This window comes from Hipposideros armiger, unplaced genomic scaffold (genome assembly GCF_001890085.2).
Source record: "Hipposideros armiger isolate ML-2016 unplaced genomic scaffold, ASM189008v1 scaffold_718, whole genome shotgun sequence".
NCBI lineage: Eukaryota > Metazoa > Chordata > Mammalia > Chiroptera > Hipposideridae > Hipposideros > Hipposideros armiger.
In genome coordinates, this window is record NW_017732068.1 from 251,031 (window position 1) to 267,704 (window position 16,674).

The 16,674-nt window shown below is 36.6% G+C and overlaps 1 protein-coding gene across 1 annotated transcript in view; it reads left to right on the forward strand.

Annotated features, from left to right (window-relative positions):
• Nucleotides 1–1,834: 1,834 nt before the first annotated feature.
• Nucleotides 1,835–16,674, forward strand: part of LSAMP (limbic system associated membrane protein) — a 299,121-nt gene continuing 284,281 nt past the window's right edge. Inside the window, exon 1 of the mRNA XM_019627181.1 lies at nucleotides 1,835–2,105. Within this exon, the coding sequence (XP_019482726.1) occupies nucleotides 1,835–2,105 (271 nt within the window). The remainder of the gene's footprint in view (nucleotides 2,106–16,674) is intronic.

Here is a 16,674-nt window from a genome sequence, read left to right on the forward strand (position 1 = left end):
TGATACCTTTATCTATGTTTATGAAAATAAATAGGTGGAGGAGAAAAGAAAGACCTGCATACCGTGGCACCCCAAACAGTTAAATCAAATAATCATGCTAAATAAAATATATAATTCATCCAATATTAATGGGACAAGAGGGCTTCTGTACCATAGGCGAGGACTTTTTAAAAGACTCAGCTTTTCTTCTTCTTAGGAGAGGTAAGAGTTGGCCTCTGTATTCCCTCTGGTGGACAGCCTCTGGATAAGACATCAATTTCCTGTCTGTACTTGGGTGTGGAGCCTCTACGCCTGGCTGTTTTGACCTGAGAGGAAACCTGCAATTGACTTGGTTTGGAAAATACAGGGGAACATGGCATTTTAATTGTTTTGCTGTCATTCTCCTGGCTCCTTCTGTCCATCCCTCATGGCCCAGAGTGCTGAGCAGCTGGCTCTGCAGCTGTGAACAGGGTCTGGGACAGTCTCCCTGTGGGGCAGAAATAAATCTTGCCAAAGTGATACAGAGAGAAGTTTTTTTTGTTTTGTTTTTTTTACTTGATCTTTTCATTTCCATATTCTTGCTGGTATTGAAGAAAACCACATTCATCATAAAGATTTTACCTCTTCTCTACTAATCTGACTTCTTTACCCCTTCCTTTCAACTTTCAGGAAGAGACTCTTTTAGGTTTCTATAATAAGTAGTCATTCAAAGAAATATTTTTCCTCCACCTTCCTTGGGATCGGAACTACAAAATTGGTTTATTTATCTCCCATAAAAGATTGAATTCATTCTAGTATATATACACAGTGGAATACTATTCTGCCATAAGAAAAGATGAAACAGTGCCATTTGTGACAACTTGGATGGATCTTGAGATTATTATGCTAAGTGAAATAAGTCAGACAGAAAAAGTTGAGACCATATGATTTCACTGATTTGTGGTATGTAAAACTGAAAACATCAAAGAAACAAGACAAACAAATGAAGAAACAAAAACTCATAGACACAGACAATAGTTCAGTGGTTACCAGAGGGTAAGCGGGGAGGGGAGTGGTAGATGAGGGTAAAGGGGGTCAAATATATGGTGATGGGAGGAGAACTGACTCTGGGTGGTGAACATACAATGTGATATATAGATGATGTATTACAGAATTGTACACCTGAAATGTATGTAACTTTACTAAACAAACTTTAATTAAAAAAAAAAAGATTGAATTCATTCTAACATGGCCAGAAATGCTGGTAGCCGGCTGTCTCTTGCCAGCAGACAGCTGCTGCCCTCAAAAGCTGGAACCAGACTTAGGCAAGGTGATGCCAGCTTTGATTGCCTTGACACAACACCTAACCACTTACCCTTGGACCTGCTCACATACTTCTCACTCCTGAGAGCGAGCATTACAAGCTCATACAGATCAGAAGCAAATATTAAAATCTAGTCTAATTCCACAGTGGCAGGGCATAATTTGAATATACCATCACACAAGACTTTAGGAAGTATTTAAGTACAATTCAAAACTGAGTAAATGTGCCACATTATCAATCATCTAATTCTCAAAGTTACTTAAACAGATGAAGTTCTGTGTAAATGACCTTTTCTTAGACAAGAAAATAATCCAGTGGGATTAGTTATTATATTATTTAACTGTATTTGCCTGCATTACTCATACTCAGATTATTTACTGCTGAATTGAATCTAATAGAATGACATCCACCCATTGGATAGTAAGGACAGATAGTGGTGATACTTAAGACTCTAAGAAACAGCATGGCAGGGGTTCATCCTGAATATAATTATTTTTCTTGACTGGTCTTGAGTTGCATCAAATTGTGTGGAGAATGAATAGAAATGCCAATATGGCTAAGACTCTCATGTTGACATTCTTCTCTGCCAGGTGTGTTGTAGAGGACAAGAACTCGAAGGTGGCCTGGTTGAACCGTTCTGGAATCATCTTTGCTGGGCATGACAAGTGGTCTCTAGACCCCCGGGTTGAGCTGGAGAAGCGCCATTCTTTGGAATACAGCCTCCGGATCCAGAAGGTGGATGTCTACGATGAGGGTTCCTACACCTGCTCGGTTCAGACACAGCATGAGCCCAAGACTTCCCAAGTTTACTTGATCGTGCAAGGTAAGGGTGGGATAGGTGGGTGGTAAAGGAGGGATGGGAGGCAGAGAATAAACATGATGTGTGAAATACCTGCATAAAGAACAGCAATTCCTAATACATTATGACGTATGTCTGCCTTCTCTCTAAAAGGACAGACTTAAAATGAGAGGACTAAGGAGAATAGAGAGGGCTGAATCTCACCACTGTGAGCCAGTCCCCTTGATAAGGGTGTTTTCTCCTAGTCCTGAGTGTAAAAACACACAGCAAAGGCCACAACTATCGGAATAAATTGACACAGGAACACAAGAACATATAGAGTGCTTGGGACCATATGAAGTCCACTTGATCATTCCTTAAGTACTGGATACTTTGCTGAAGGTTTGAGTTGTAGCTGTCTTCAGGCTAAAGAATATCACTAATTATCTATTTTTATGATAGCAAATTTTGCTTGGAAAAATGAAAATTTCCAGAGGCCTTGTCATCCTTTCAGCTGGCCAGCTTTGTATTTACTTTGTGTCTCCAGCTAATGGCAATAATTTGTGAGCAAATCCAGTAACAAGGATCTGCAAAGTCATTGGGGACAATCTGCTTCTAGCTTAGGGTTTCCAGGGGCACATCTGAGTCATGGTTTTACAGGATGAAAACCCTAAATGGCATGCATACACATGTCCCTAAACTATAGCTCTCTTGGGTCCCTTTTCCCATAATTGCAGAATGAGAACAAAGCTGTTCAGCTGCACAATTGTATTGCAAGCGAAGTCAAACCACCAGCAGTTTAAATCCATCTAACAAGAAAGATCTAAGCACTAACAAATATCAGGGCTGTGTTCATGTATTCTTGATTTACAGTTTTATGTAAATTTAATGCAAATTAGTCCTGGCCTTCCGGCTCCTGTCAAGATTCCATTGCAGTCACTGGTGTGGCAAAATTTGACTGTAGCTTCTATTAATGCGTTATGGAATTGATTATTTCAGTGTTTAAATTATTGCTCTTTCCACTCTTCTGATTAATAGATTGAAACTGGAGTAAAATACATCAGAGGCTGCCTGGTACAAGGATGGTTTAGCCATGTGATCTCCATGTTGGTCCATTTGCAATGGCTGACACCGTTATTTTATTGCTTGTAAGAGGCATGTCTACGTACTTTCAAAGTTCCTATCACAGTCAAAGCATAAAATGCTTTCCTTTTAGTTTAGTAGAGAGTACTTGAGCTCTAATAACAAGGGACACCAGGGCTTGGATCTGGGGCATCCCATTTAAATGTTTAAACATAGCTACAGAATTGTAAATATGTAAATGACTTATTTTACCAGCTCCTTCAAAATACAAGTGCACACACACACACCTCTCAAAACAAAAGTTCTACCTCATTCAATGGCAGAGGGAGGGGAGATAACCAGTTTACTTAAGGTCCTTTAGAACAGATTTTATCTAATGACTAGCTCCAAGTTATATTATGAAACTGCTACAAAACACTCTGTACCTTTACAGCCTTTAATGTCATTGAAAGCCACTGAAGACCACACTAGAAATGGTGCATTGCCCTACACTGAATAAAATTGGACAATCTAAGTATTATATACCTTAGTTTCTAGATGAGGAAATAGAATTTCATTAAATTTCAGTTACTTTCTCAAGATCATATAGACAGTTCAGGGAGTAGTTTGAAGCCAAGCCAACCTGGAATCAAATGTGAAGCATCTTTTACTAGAATGGAAATTTTTTATTATGACTTTAAGAACAACCACATTCATATTTAAGTCTGAGCTCTTAGTGCCAAATGCTCAGTGTCCTTCCACTGTTTTTTTTATTCACATGTATACTTTTTAGCTACGCACATGACCATCCCGAGAGGGTTAGAGCTAGAATTATGTTAGAGTATATGGTGCACACCTCCAGGCCATGTCAGCTAAAGTGAAATTAACTTAAATTTAGTGTAACATTAAGTTTTTAATTTAACTTAATATTAAGGAATGGAGAGGACCCTACTAAGTGCCAGGTACCATTTATTCTTTGTCTCATTTAATTCTGATATTATTATTAAGTAGGTGTTAATAACATTGTTATAAATATGCAAAAGCTTAAAGTTCAGAGACAATTAGGAGCTTGCTCAATATTCCCTGTTGGCTGAGGACAAGGTTTCAAACCTATATCTGTTTGATTCAAGATATTACTGAATTTTCATCTTAACCATATGTTTTTGAAATTGAAAATGAACAGCAGAGCCTGTACTTGTAAGGGAGATGAAGAAAGGATGGTCTTCTTAAGCTTGAACCAGGAACGGGGATTTTTTTTTTTTTTGGACAATTATATGGATGTTGGCATTTGATCTTTAGCACCAGATGGCTGAACTACTTTCCCTTAGGACATTCAACTTTGTGATTATGTCAAGGGTTTCCATCCCTTTCTGAGTAGGAAGTACCGAGTTGCTTCCTACTCGTTACTGCAACTCTACATGTTTCCCCTACTTCAAAGATTCTGCTTCTGGATATGGCTGGCATCCTTCTTTCCTCCAATCCCACAGTAGCTTTCTTTAGAATATAAAGATCTTTTCAGCTGCCTAAGTTCTGCCTTTCTCGCCCTCCATGGTTTCTGCAAATCTAACTTAACCAGTCATGAAATACTGTATTCTTTTTCCTTGCCCAATGGCGCGGCCACCCATTGTTCAAAGATGCTATGAGATGTCACTAAAGAATAGCAGGTCAAAGGTGGGCTTTGCATTTATGCTGCCTGGTTTGAATCTTGGTTTTCCTTCTTGCTACTTAAATCAATTTGGAGGTAAACCATTTAATTTCTCTAAGGCTTAGTTTTGTCGTATATAAAATGGAGGAAAATTTAAAAGTTTAAATCCTCTAAATTTATTGTAAGGATTAAATTAGATGATACATGTAAGCCCCTAGCCCAGTTTCTGGGGATCATATGTTCTCAGCCAATAGAGGATGATGATGATGATGATAATGATGATGATGATGATGGTGGTGGTGATGATGATGATAATGGTCACCGCTACGATGCTATTGCTTCTGCTGCTGCTACAGTATCTCTCATAAGACTCACTTTTGGGCCGGCCGAGTGGCACGATGGTTAAGAACTCGCTTGGGATGCCAGAGGGCCCCGGTTCGGATCCCACATATGAGGGCCAGTGACACTGCCCTCTACAGCTAAGATGCTGAACAACAGCTCAACCTGGAGCTGGGCTGCCATGAGTCGCCGGCGACGGCGTGGGCTGCAGTCCCTGTGGCAGTGGATTGCCATGGGCTACCGTGTGTGGCCAGCAGCCAGCGTGAGCGGCCAGCAGCTGCAGTGAGCGGCCGTCCAGAAGCCGGCGACTGATCTGCCTCACCAGAGAAGAGCGCAATGATGGTGCCAACTTGGGCCAGTGAAGCAACGTCCTCCACAACTAGATTGAAGAACAAAATGACAGCAACTTGTCTGTTCCCCTTTCCCCAGTTCCCCAGCACTGTTCCCATCCCCCCAATTCCCCAATTAAAAAAAAAAAAAGACTCACTTTTGCCCAGGGGGTGCTGCCCAGAATCAAATAGCTGTTACCGTTGCTGTAGGTTCTTTCAGCTTTTATTTTTGGTCCCTCCAGTCCATTTTGTTTAGTTGTCTTTTTCTTTAGCATTCAGTCTTTAGCTTTACTTCTTTAGGATTCTAAATGGCTTCTTAGATCAGCATCACTTTTAACTTCTTAGCTACATGGAATAAGGATGTTTGAGGAGAACATGCAACACACATCAGCAACACATTGATGTTAGAGTTTAGATTGGTGGGACCTCTCCAAGAATTTCTGATTAAATCATTTTAGGTTGGGATTTGAGAATTTGCATTTCTAACAAGTTCCCAGGTGATGCCAATGCTGCTGGTCCACGGATCACACTTTGAGAACCAGTGCTTTAAAAGAACTGTGTACCCTAAGAACATCTGGAGAAGTACATAATCCTGCATAATTTCATTCAATTTCAGATAGCGCTATACCCCCAAATCCTTCTAAAATGAATCTTGTTGGGCATGATAGAACACGTAGATTGACAAATACCTTAGCTTTCATAGTAACATCTTAGGGCTTCCAAGTCTGCTTACCTAGCCTTGTCCTATGGAAAGAAAATCTCTCTTCCCAAACTGTCCATTTTCAAATATCAAAGCTGAATAAAATGGTTGAGACATAAAAATTGCTCTAGACTTCAGAAATCTTTGTAAAAGTTTAAGTGTCTGTACCCCCTCACATTTCTCCTGCATTCCACTCCCCTGGTGCATCCTTCTGTCCTCTTATATATCCTCGCCATTTCAGTGACTTTTCCACATCTCCAACATTTTCTCCCTTATTTTGGTAAATATTTTTCACAAAGAAAGTCAGTGTTTTATCATTTCATGAAGGTCTTTACACACAAAATAGCCTGTGTGGGAATAACTATGTTGCATGGTTTGCTAGAGTCAATCTTTAGCTAAATGACATCTCCACGCACCTTCCTCATGAGGGACACAGGTGAGAGTTTTGCATCACCAAATATACAAATCAATAGTGACCTTTGGATTCACCTGGTTAGTGGTTAGTGGTGAGTGGTAAAAAGTGTTGCATTGGTGGCCACCAAGGCTTTTCAAATATAAACATATATTTGAGATACTTAATAAATTGTGGGACCCATTTCTAAAGCCAGATATTTTGGTTCCCATACCATCTCCTTTACAGATTCTAAGATCAAAGATTAAGAAAACATCACCCTTCACATCAACAGAATGACTCTGGCATCATTCCCGTTAATGATAACAGTTTCTACTCCAAAGGTTACTGTCCTATGACTTCCTGGTTTTCCTGATCATGCCCAAGATGGAGGCACTGTGTTAAGGCAATGTTTCTCTTTATATGATGCTTGCATAACCCACAACACGACAGCATTTGGGTTTATAATACTTGTCAAAATGCAGATTCCTAAGAATGACTCCCAGATCAATTAAATCAGACTGTCTGGGGATGTGGCCATAATTTGTAAATACATTGTGCTCTTCAGGTGATTTGCTCCATGTGTAAAACCAAGAACTCCTGTTCTGGGGATCTAAGTAATCAGTGAGAGGGTTTTGCTGCTGCCTGCCTGCTTGTTTTCCTGTATGACAGTATCACATTGTATCTAAAACTCTGTGGAACATGTACTAGAGCCTTGTAATAGTAAGATAAAACAAAATAAACCTGCATACTCATCAAAAACAGAGATTAATTTTATGTTCTTGAGCCCTGGAAATGGTGGCTCCTAAAATGAAAATTGTTTTAGCTGTAACATTAAGAAACTCCATATGTATGTGAAGTTAAGTCATGACATGACCATATTTTAAAGATGTGAACTTATATTTATGTATCTCATTCACCATACCTTACAGCATGTATCATATTTTCAATTTATTTATTACATTGTTCTTGAGTCCGGTGCCGATACTAGAGTGGCATTTCCATGTTGAGTCTTCTGCTCTCTGTCTATGTCACTCTGATTTGGTCAACATTGTTTTAGAAACGGCCTGATCTGCATATATTAAAATTGGAGATAATTCTTAAGAAACAGATATGTATTTCTAAGTTCATGTTTAAATTTTACTATAATATTAAGTAGAATTTCAGAAATTTTTCTCATCACTATGACTCAAATCACATGCATGGATTATGAGAATTTCTCCATTATTTGTAAAGAAATGTATTGCATAATTACCTCAATTAAGTCAATATAATTATGGAGAAAAATGTGAAAGTGGGACTCCTTATCAGAACAAACATGTTTGGTCTTTTTTTCAAATCCACATACGTAAAAATCCACATTTTCTGTATCTCATATTGACTTGCAGAATATCCATATTGACTTAAAATTGTAATGTCTGTAGATTTCCTTTTAATTTAATAATTGAAAAGTCAAAGTGAGGAAGCACAAATGTCATTTTTTTTCATGCACACTACTCTCAGATTTATGGTTTTTAAAACTTAAATTCTTACAAGCATTTTATAAACCTATTAAACATTCCTAATTGTGGCCAGATCTGTTACCCAGAACATCAAATAGGCATTCTTTTTAATCTCTCTTAATTTTTATGTCTCTTTTTCTCTTATTTCATTACTTCTTTAGTTCTCCCTTCCCTTACATCCTTCTCCTTTCCTTCCTTCATTACCATCAGGTGGCATTGATTGTTTTACCAATAACTTAACATTGCCTACAAACTTTCATATAGAAGGTTTGCCACTGTATTCTAATAAAACTTAGCCTGGAGCTCTTTACATTTTTAAAGCATTGTAACAAAATAAAGAATTTGAAATCTTCTTTACTTAGATTTGATCTGAGGGTTAATTCTGTTGATTCTTGAGAATCTTAATGATTAACTGGAATTCTCATTTGGATTTTACATGCTGAAGTCTACTAATTTTCCTACTCTTCAGCTTAATTTTTCAGACAATAGCCCCTTGATTAGCAGTTAATAGGTCAGGTTCAGACTTTAAAAACATTCCTATCCACATCAGCAATCAGACAGCTAATGTAATGGGAAGAAGTGAAACTTAAGGGCTAAAATATTTGGGAATAACACCTCATGCAGTTTTAATTTGATGTTCCCCCTGTAGGAGGAACTTCAAGTTTTGTCTAAATCAAGCTCGTCCACCCATAATTAATTACTGTCTCCAAGGTTTCCATATGTATAAATATTTTAGTTAAAATAAATCAGATATTTCCATCCATATTCTTTCTACCTAAACATGCATTGCTCTTCCTAAAGATGAGAAAGAATAAGAGAAGACAGACAAAATTATTTTAGCATCCAGAGCTTGCTCAGTGTAGAAAGCCAGTCTCCATGAAAGGAAGAAGGCAACTTGAAGATAAAGGCTAATGAGTGTTCAGTTATATTCCAATCTTGAATCATTATACCAATATGGATTTTAATACCTTGTGGTCAGAATTTTGACAGTGATTTGGAAGAATTTGGAGGTGGGGATTTATTTCATATTGAATCTGCATCTGCTAGATAGTTTAGCTACAGCCAGTCTGCTCCTTAGTTATTTTTACTTATATTTACATAATAGCATATGTGGCTACCCACAGATGTGCTGGTTTTTACACAGAGATTTTTACCTTAAAGATAGGGATAGCTACCCTTTCAAGTATTTTTAAATAGTATTGTAAGCCACCATACATGATCATCATCTGTAGTGTTTGTGTTTTCTATATATTACCAAAAAAAAAAACAAAATAAAACCACATACTCTTAAAAATATTAAAGGAAACATGAATTCATATATTTAAAAGTCAAAACTATTATATATATATATATATATATATATATATATATATTGTTCAATATATAGGTATTTTTATTATTATCATTGTGTTATAAATAGGTAACATCTAGTTTTGGGGAAGGGGTTGATTTGGATTGTCTTTAAAATTTGTCAAGGTCTGCCTCAATGACAAAATATGATCAGGCCCCTTTCCTTCCTTTTAGTCATAAAGCAATAGGTAAGCTTCAGTGTAATGGAAAAGCAGCCCAACCTGCATGAGGGGCTACCCAAGGAGGTGTGACCACTACAGGGCACAGGGCTCATAAAGTAAGGCCATCTGAGTGGGGAGGAAGGCGTGGCAGGTTAGGACCTTGGCTACATTCCAGAGAATTGAGAAAGTTAGTAAATACATTGGGGATAATAATAACCAGTTTCTCACTGTTGGAGAAGTATGGAAAGGGGGAAAGCTAAAATGAACCCTGTGGCATTGATTGAAATTGGAGTTACTAGTGTTTATTCATGAGTTTTAATAGAAGATAGATAGATAGATAGATAGAAAGATAAAAAGATAGATAGAAATATATGTAAATATATGTGTATATTTTCTAGCTTTGCCCATTGAGTGGGCCTTGGAGTACTTACACTTTAGTAGGAATAAGCATCCAGATGTTCATTTTAAAATATCGCTCTCCACTGAAAGGAATAAGCACTACTTGGAGAAATAGATGATTCCAGGACTGGGGCAAGGAAGGCACAATATGAGTTTGGAGAACTTGTTTTGTCAAAAAGTCAGACAGCCCTCAAAGAAAAATGAGGCGTGCCAAAAGTACATAGAAACTAGCCTGAGAGGGATTTCCACTGGCCAGTTCTGGGACAAGTTGGGTATCAAAATACTTAAAAGAAATATGGTGTAACACTGATGTCATTTATGCAACAGTTATTAAAGAGAATAAAACTCTCTCATACTAAAATGCCAACTAATACATATAGAAAGAATGATGGAATTGTAAATTATCATTTGGCAACCACTGCAAAAATAATTAATTCAGGCAAGAGGCATCAATGGGTTCTAAAAGTAGTTGGTAAAAGTGAAATAAGTAGTGAGATTTTTTACATAATCTCAGAGTAGCTCTCCACAAACTATTTATTAAATACAAAGGGAAAAAAGTAGAGAAATCTAGCTGACACCATTCAAAGTTAACATTGCAAATAATGAGACAAATTGGCATCATGTGCCAAATGATAGGATGCAATGAACAGAATACAGCATCACTTCTGTGATATTTCTATCAAAACCTCAGTCTAATCATAAAAAGACATTAGACACACTGCAATGGGAGGACATTCTTTAGAATGACTGGCCTGTTAATCCTCATAAATGTCAAGGTCATGAAGGTCAGGAGAAACAGAGGAACTACCCTAGGACTGAAGGAGATTGGGAGACTTGATAACTGAGTGTAATATGCAATCTTACATTGAACCATGTGCTAAAAGAGATATTATTGGGACAACTGACAAAACTTTAATGGAATCTCTAGGTAAAAAGTATATGGGAGTTCTTTGTATTATTGTAATTTTTCTGTAAATCTGAAATTATTTCAAAATAAAAGTAAAACATACAATAATACTTAGGGTAGGTATTAGAGTTAAATACTAGTGAGTAAAATCTCATAAAATTATATTAAATATAGCACAAACAGGATTTTTTAAGGCATATTCCATTATAAATATATGAGTAAAATAAATTACATCAAAAAGTTAAAAGGAGAAAAATCATGAGATAATTCCAATAACCAACAAAAATACATATGATATAAATCAATCAACCTCTGTTTTTTATTTAATTATCTAAATATAGAGGATATCTTTCTTAACATTCAAAAAAACCCTATAATTTCAGTAGAGTAATATGGCAAAATAGGAATAAAGCAAAGATACCAACGATCACTTTTTTTTTATTATTTAACATTATTCTGGAAGTTCTAAGTGCAATGGACAAGATCAATAAACAGAGGAAAAAATCAATACAGAAAATATAACTCAATTTTGTCAAGGGGCATATTGCCAATTTATAAAAGGATCCAGGGAAATAGCAAACATATGGAAAGCTATTAAAACCTCTCTAATACTCAAGAAAATACAAAGTAAAACAGCAATAAATTGTTATTTTCTAAACCAATAATACTGGGAAAGGGTTAACAAAATGTGGCTCGCCTGAATTGACAAGTCAGCAGGAAAACTAACACTTTTATATCTCCCTGTTGAGAGTGTAAATTAGTGGAAACTTTGCTGGGTGATGTGGGGATGTCTATCCAAGTTTTAAAATATATTTGTGTTATTTGACCCAGTAATTCCACTTCGGTGAACATACAGAAAGAAAATCCTCTGAAATGCAAATACAGATTTTTATACAAAGTGGTCATCACAGAATTATTTTTAAAGAAAATTATGCCAAATACCCTAAATGCTTAGAATAAAGAATGAGATATTAAGTTCATTTCAGAAAGAGAAATAGTATTATAATAGACACTAGAGTGGCTGCCTAGCATTCAGACATCTTCCCTGTTTTTACAAACATCCCTGGTTTCAGCATTGTTGGGATGTAGACATAAAAGCTGAAATAAAATTCAGATACCCTCAAAAATAGGGCTTGGACATGAGATCTAGATGGTGAAACTTGTTCCCTCTTCAAAATGGGAATTATTGATAGACATCATTGATACAAGAAACTTGAGACTAAAGAGAACCTATTCAGGTAATTGGTAGCACTGGTAACAGTGAGTTTATATGGTAGTGCTTGTATCACTGATGTTTCACTAAGGTTTGTTGACCTGTTAAAATCTATTCATATACCAGTGACAATGAAACTTTATCTGTTACATATTTTGTTTTTAAATCACTTTATCACATTCTTAATTGTATACATGTACATATGTACAGAGGGTGCCAAAAAATTTATACACATTTTAAGAAAGGAAAACTGTATTAAAATTGTAATATTCAATACATACTGATAACAAAAGATGAATACAAGTCATGTTTGACTTCTGCAATTACAAGAGGTGCTCAAAGTGATTACCATTAGCGTCCAGACACTTTTGATTATGGAGAACTACTGCTTGAGCAACGTTGTCCAAAGTGTCCACTTGTATACACTTTTTTTGGGCACCCCTGGTATAGTCAAATTTATTCATTTTTTTCTTTATCCTTTGTTTTACTCATTTTTATGCTAAGAAAGCCTTCCTAACTCTGTTGAGATACATATTTATTGATGGTTTTTCTAGACTTTTTCTTTATTTTCTTCTTTTAAATTTTCAAGAGATCTGGTATTAATTTTAATGAGTGGTTGTTCAGTAAAAATGTAATTTTACTTTTTTCCTTAAGCATTCATAACCATCTGTTGAATAATCACTTCTTAATCACTATGAATAATCACTATGAATAATTTCTTCATAAAAGAAATAAAGCAAAAAAGATTTAGTTGTGGGGAAGGAGGAAATAAACTTAGTATTTCCAGTTAAAATGGGGAAGAACTTAAAAAACTCTTATAAATCAATGAGAAAAATATTAGCACTAATAACAGTTTGATAAGTTATCCAGTTATCTGAAGAAATATATAAAATCAATAGTTTTATATTTGATTATAATAAACACTTATAAAATATACTATAAAGTGGTCCTTCACAAAGCTTAAAAACTATAAAAAAATTAAGAATGAATTAAATAAGCAATGTGGAGAACCTAAATGCAGAAATTGATATCACTTTATCTGGGAGAATAAAAGAAAGGTTGGGAGTTTTTTTGCCGGTTTGGTGGTGGTTGTTTTAATGGAAGGGAATTATGTACTTAATTCTTGAATTGTAACACAAATAATGTAAAATGAAAATTTTCCCAAGGTAAGCAATTATTTTGTATTTATCTAAAAATTATTAAGGCTTGGACCCAGGGCCATGTTGGTGCTGGTTAAAGCCAAGCCATCTTATGATCAGAATCACCAGCAGCCACTCCCGCCTATGATTTTTTGGCATGATTCTGGTTATGCAGGCTTCCCACTGTGGTGAGTTGCAATGAGTCCTTTTCTGCACAAGACAGCCAGAGATGTTTTCTGTTTTTTCCAACTAAAAATTCTGAGTTATATAACTAAGCAGCCATGAGCTATCATGCTTTATAGAACATTTTTATTATATGATAAAAATATTTACAATATATGGTTAAGTGAAATGGCTGCTTACAAAACAGCATAATCTATAAACTCAAATTTAATAATCTATAGTAAATACAGTTACATCCTATGCACTCATACAACCATTGGAAAAAAAGATAGAATAACAAACCAAAATTATTTTTACAGTCGTTTTTAGAATGTTTCCATAGGTAAAAATTTTTCACTTATAAATGTTAGTGTGTGTGTGTGTGTGTGTGTGTGTGTGTGTGTGTGTGTGTATTATGACTGGAGAATATCTTCGAAATTGTTAAAATAATAAACTCATTATTACTGAAAGGAGAGACCCAGAAATATTTACAGAGAGCAAAATTTCTCTTTGGTGCCTTCTACCTCCATTTAATTTTATTGTTTTCCTTCTTCAACCCTCCATCATTTCCTCAGTGGAGAGTTTTTCTGTTTTCTTTTTTTTCCATGATGGAAGCATATCCATAAAAAAATCTATTAAAAATGATAAGGCGTTAATTTCTTACACCTGGCAAAGATACATTCTTCCTAAAAGAAATACAGTAAAGATAATGCTACACACACACACACACACACACACACACACACACACACACACACACACACACTACACAGTTTTGGGGAAGAGGAACAAAGACAGAGATTTCCTGTGAGTAGGACCTTGTCAGTCTCCTCTAATCAAGTAACACTGTAGAATAAACAATTTCCTGCATAAAATTTCTAAGTCCCATACTGATTTAAAACAAAAACAAGAACCTTTATTCTGTATTTCTTAGATGCAGCCATCACTGTGTACTGGCTTCATGTGCCCCTTTCTCTGCCCAAGCTAGAGTCCATAGCCTGACCTTTCAGTGGCCTTCTGACTGGCACCCTAAATTCAAGCCTGTTTGATCTTATCTTACTTTGACTTCACTAGTCCCTAGCCACTTTGATATTCATTTTCCCATCTCATGTAAAGGTTGCTAGGAAATAGGGTGTCATAACAGTTTATTGAGCATCCTACTAAGTCATGTTAAGCTCAGCTGACTCCTCATGCTTTCTGGAAATCTCTCCATCACTGGCTGAGTTTCAGCTCCATTGCCTAATACAGCTTCTCCTAGACTTTTCCTTGTTTTGTGTTTACAACATTCCACTGCCCTTCCCTTTTTTAAAAACCACTCTTTTCATTCCAGTCTTCTATTTAGGCACACTAGTAACAATCCCCACCCCACCTTTTTTTTTCAATCCCTTTCCTCCTTATTTTCTGAAATAATACCCTATCTTAATCTTCCTTCTGCCTCTCAAACTATGTCAACTTGAAATCCTTTGGTTGTAGGATCTTATTTCTGTATGTTTCATCAGAGCTGCCCTTGCTTCTTCCCTTTCAAATTTTGCCCATCAATGAATAACCTCATCTTTAATGTAACATCTATGTAGTTTGATTCTAAGTCTCTGCTGCCAGTCTTGCCTTTTTGTGGGGGGAAGAGGGGTGATCCTAGTCCAGAGATACCTTATAAGCATTTCTTTCTATCCACCAGGAACTTCATGTGTAAACGTGCTCACATCAAAATTGATCTTTTCCTCCCAGGCACCTCTTCCTCTTCCTCCTGATTTCCTTATTTCTGATGATGGCACAATTGATCTCTCTGAAAGCAGGGTTCTTTCTTTTTTTTTTAAGCTGGGCCATCCTGCCACCTGTTGGTAGCTCAGGGGCAGCTCAGCTCGGGCCCATGCGGGAATCGAACCGGCGACCGTATTGCTCAGAGCTCGCACTCTTGAGCAAGCTTTTAACCAACTGAGGCACTCGGCCAGTCCAAGCAGAGTTCTATCTAACTTCTCCATCTCCATCTGTCTCTTCCATTCAGTCACACATTTTTGTGAATCATGCTTTCTTACATTCCGTAATTTAGGTCCTTGTTACCTCTTTCTCCTATTTTTATTTTTCAAGAAAAGTGGTATCCCTTGCTTCCACATTTCTGTATTCTAACTGGCCTGAATATCACTTTCAGATATTTGTGAAATATAGCTCTGATAGTAATATTCCTTATCTCAAAAACTTCCAACTTCTCACAACAGCACACAGAATAGTCTAGTTGTGAGTGATTTTCCCCCAATGTATTGTTCCAAACTAAATTCTTCATATGTGCGTACGTGATATTCTAGATAATCAAACTCTTCCCCAAAACTGTGAAAGTAGAGTTCTCCAGGCATGGGGTGTGAGAAAGGATTTCAGGCAGAGTTAGAGCATGTGGCCAAAACGCTGGAACATGGCGAGCAAGGAGGGATGGGAAGCAAAAGGGTACTGCAGAGGCACACAGAGCTTTGTAGGTATGGCAGGGCTCTGTTCTGCTGTGCTTCATGGGGGTTGTATTTGGGTATTTCAAGTGTGATGGAAATCAGTTGAAGGTTTTAAGCTGGAGAGCAACAAGTTCCCAGTGCGGTTTTGAAAAAATCACCCTGCACATTCTATGTAGAGTGGTTGGTTTCTCTGTGTGATGTTACCGTCCACAAGCAAGCTCTGTCTTCTCTACCTGGAAGCATTTTATCTCCCTCTGAATCCATATCACATTCCACATTATAACATGTCCATTTGAATACACGTCTTATCAAATCTACCAGTTAAAGCTCTCAGCATGCACAGAATGTGTTTCTCTTTAAGCCACACAGAACTTCAGAAAACAGGAAGATCAGAAAATATGCGGTAATGAATTGATAGTCATACTTTCTAACAGTAACATCCAGGTTCACAGTGGAAGGTGGAGTCATATAAATGATATTGACTGTTGATAAAAATTTTCATCTTTTTCATTGTGATTTTTAATTACTCTACCTTTTCATGAAAGGATCAAATCTTTGTAATTATCTATGCCCCGTTCCCTCTGTATTTGAAACAGCAACAAAGCTCATCGACTTATTTATAAGGATATAATAAACATCACACAACTAATAATTGTTCAATACTTTAAGTTTTCCAAAATGTCAGTTTTATTTTCTAGTGTTTGCTACCATGAGAAAATATTAAATCTGAAAGAAAACATATTTTCTACCAAATATGCAGTCAGAAGCACTGTACAAGGTGTCCAAATTAACAAAACTCAGGGCCGTTCAGGGGGTTCCAAGGCAGAAAACAAGGGGTAGATATAAGGTTCCTGAATTCCAATTGGCTGCTGAGCAGATA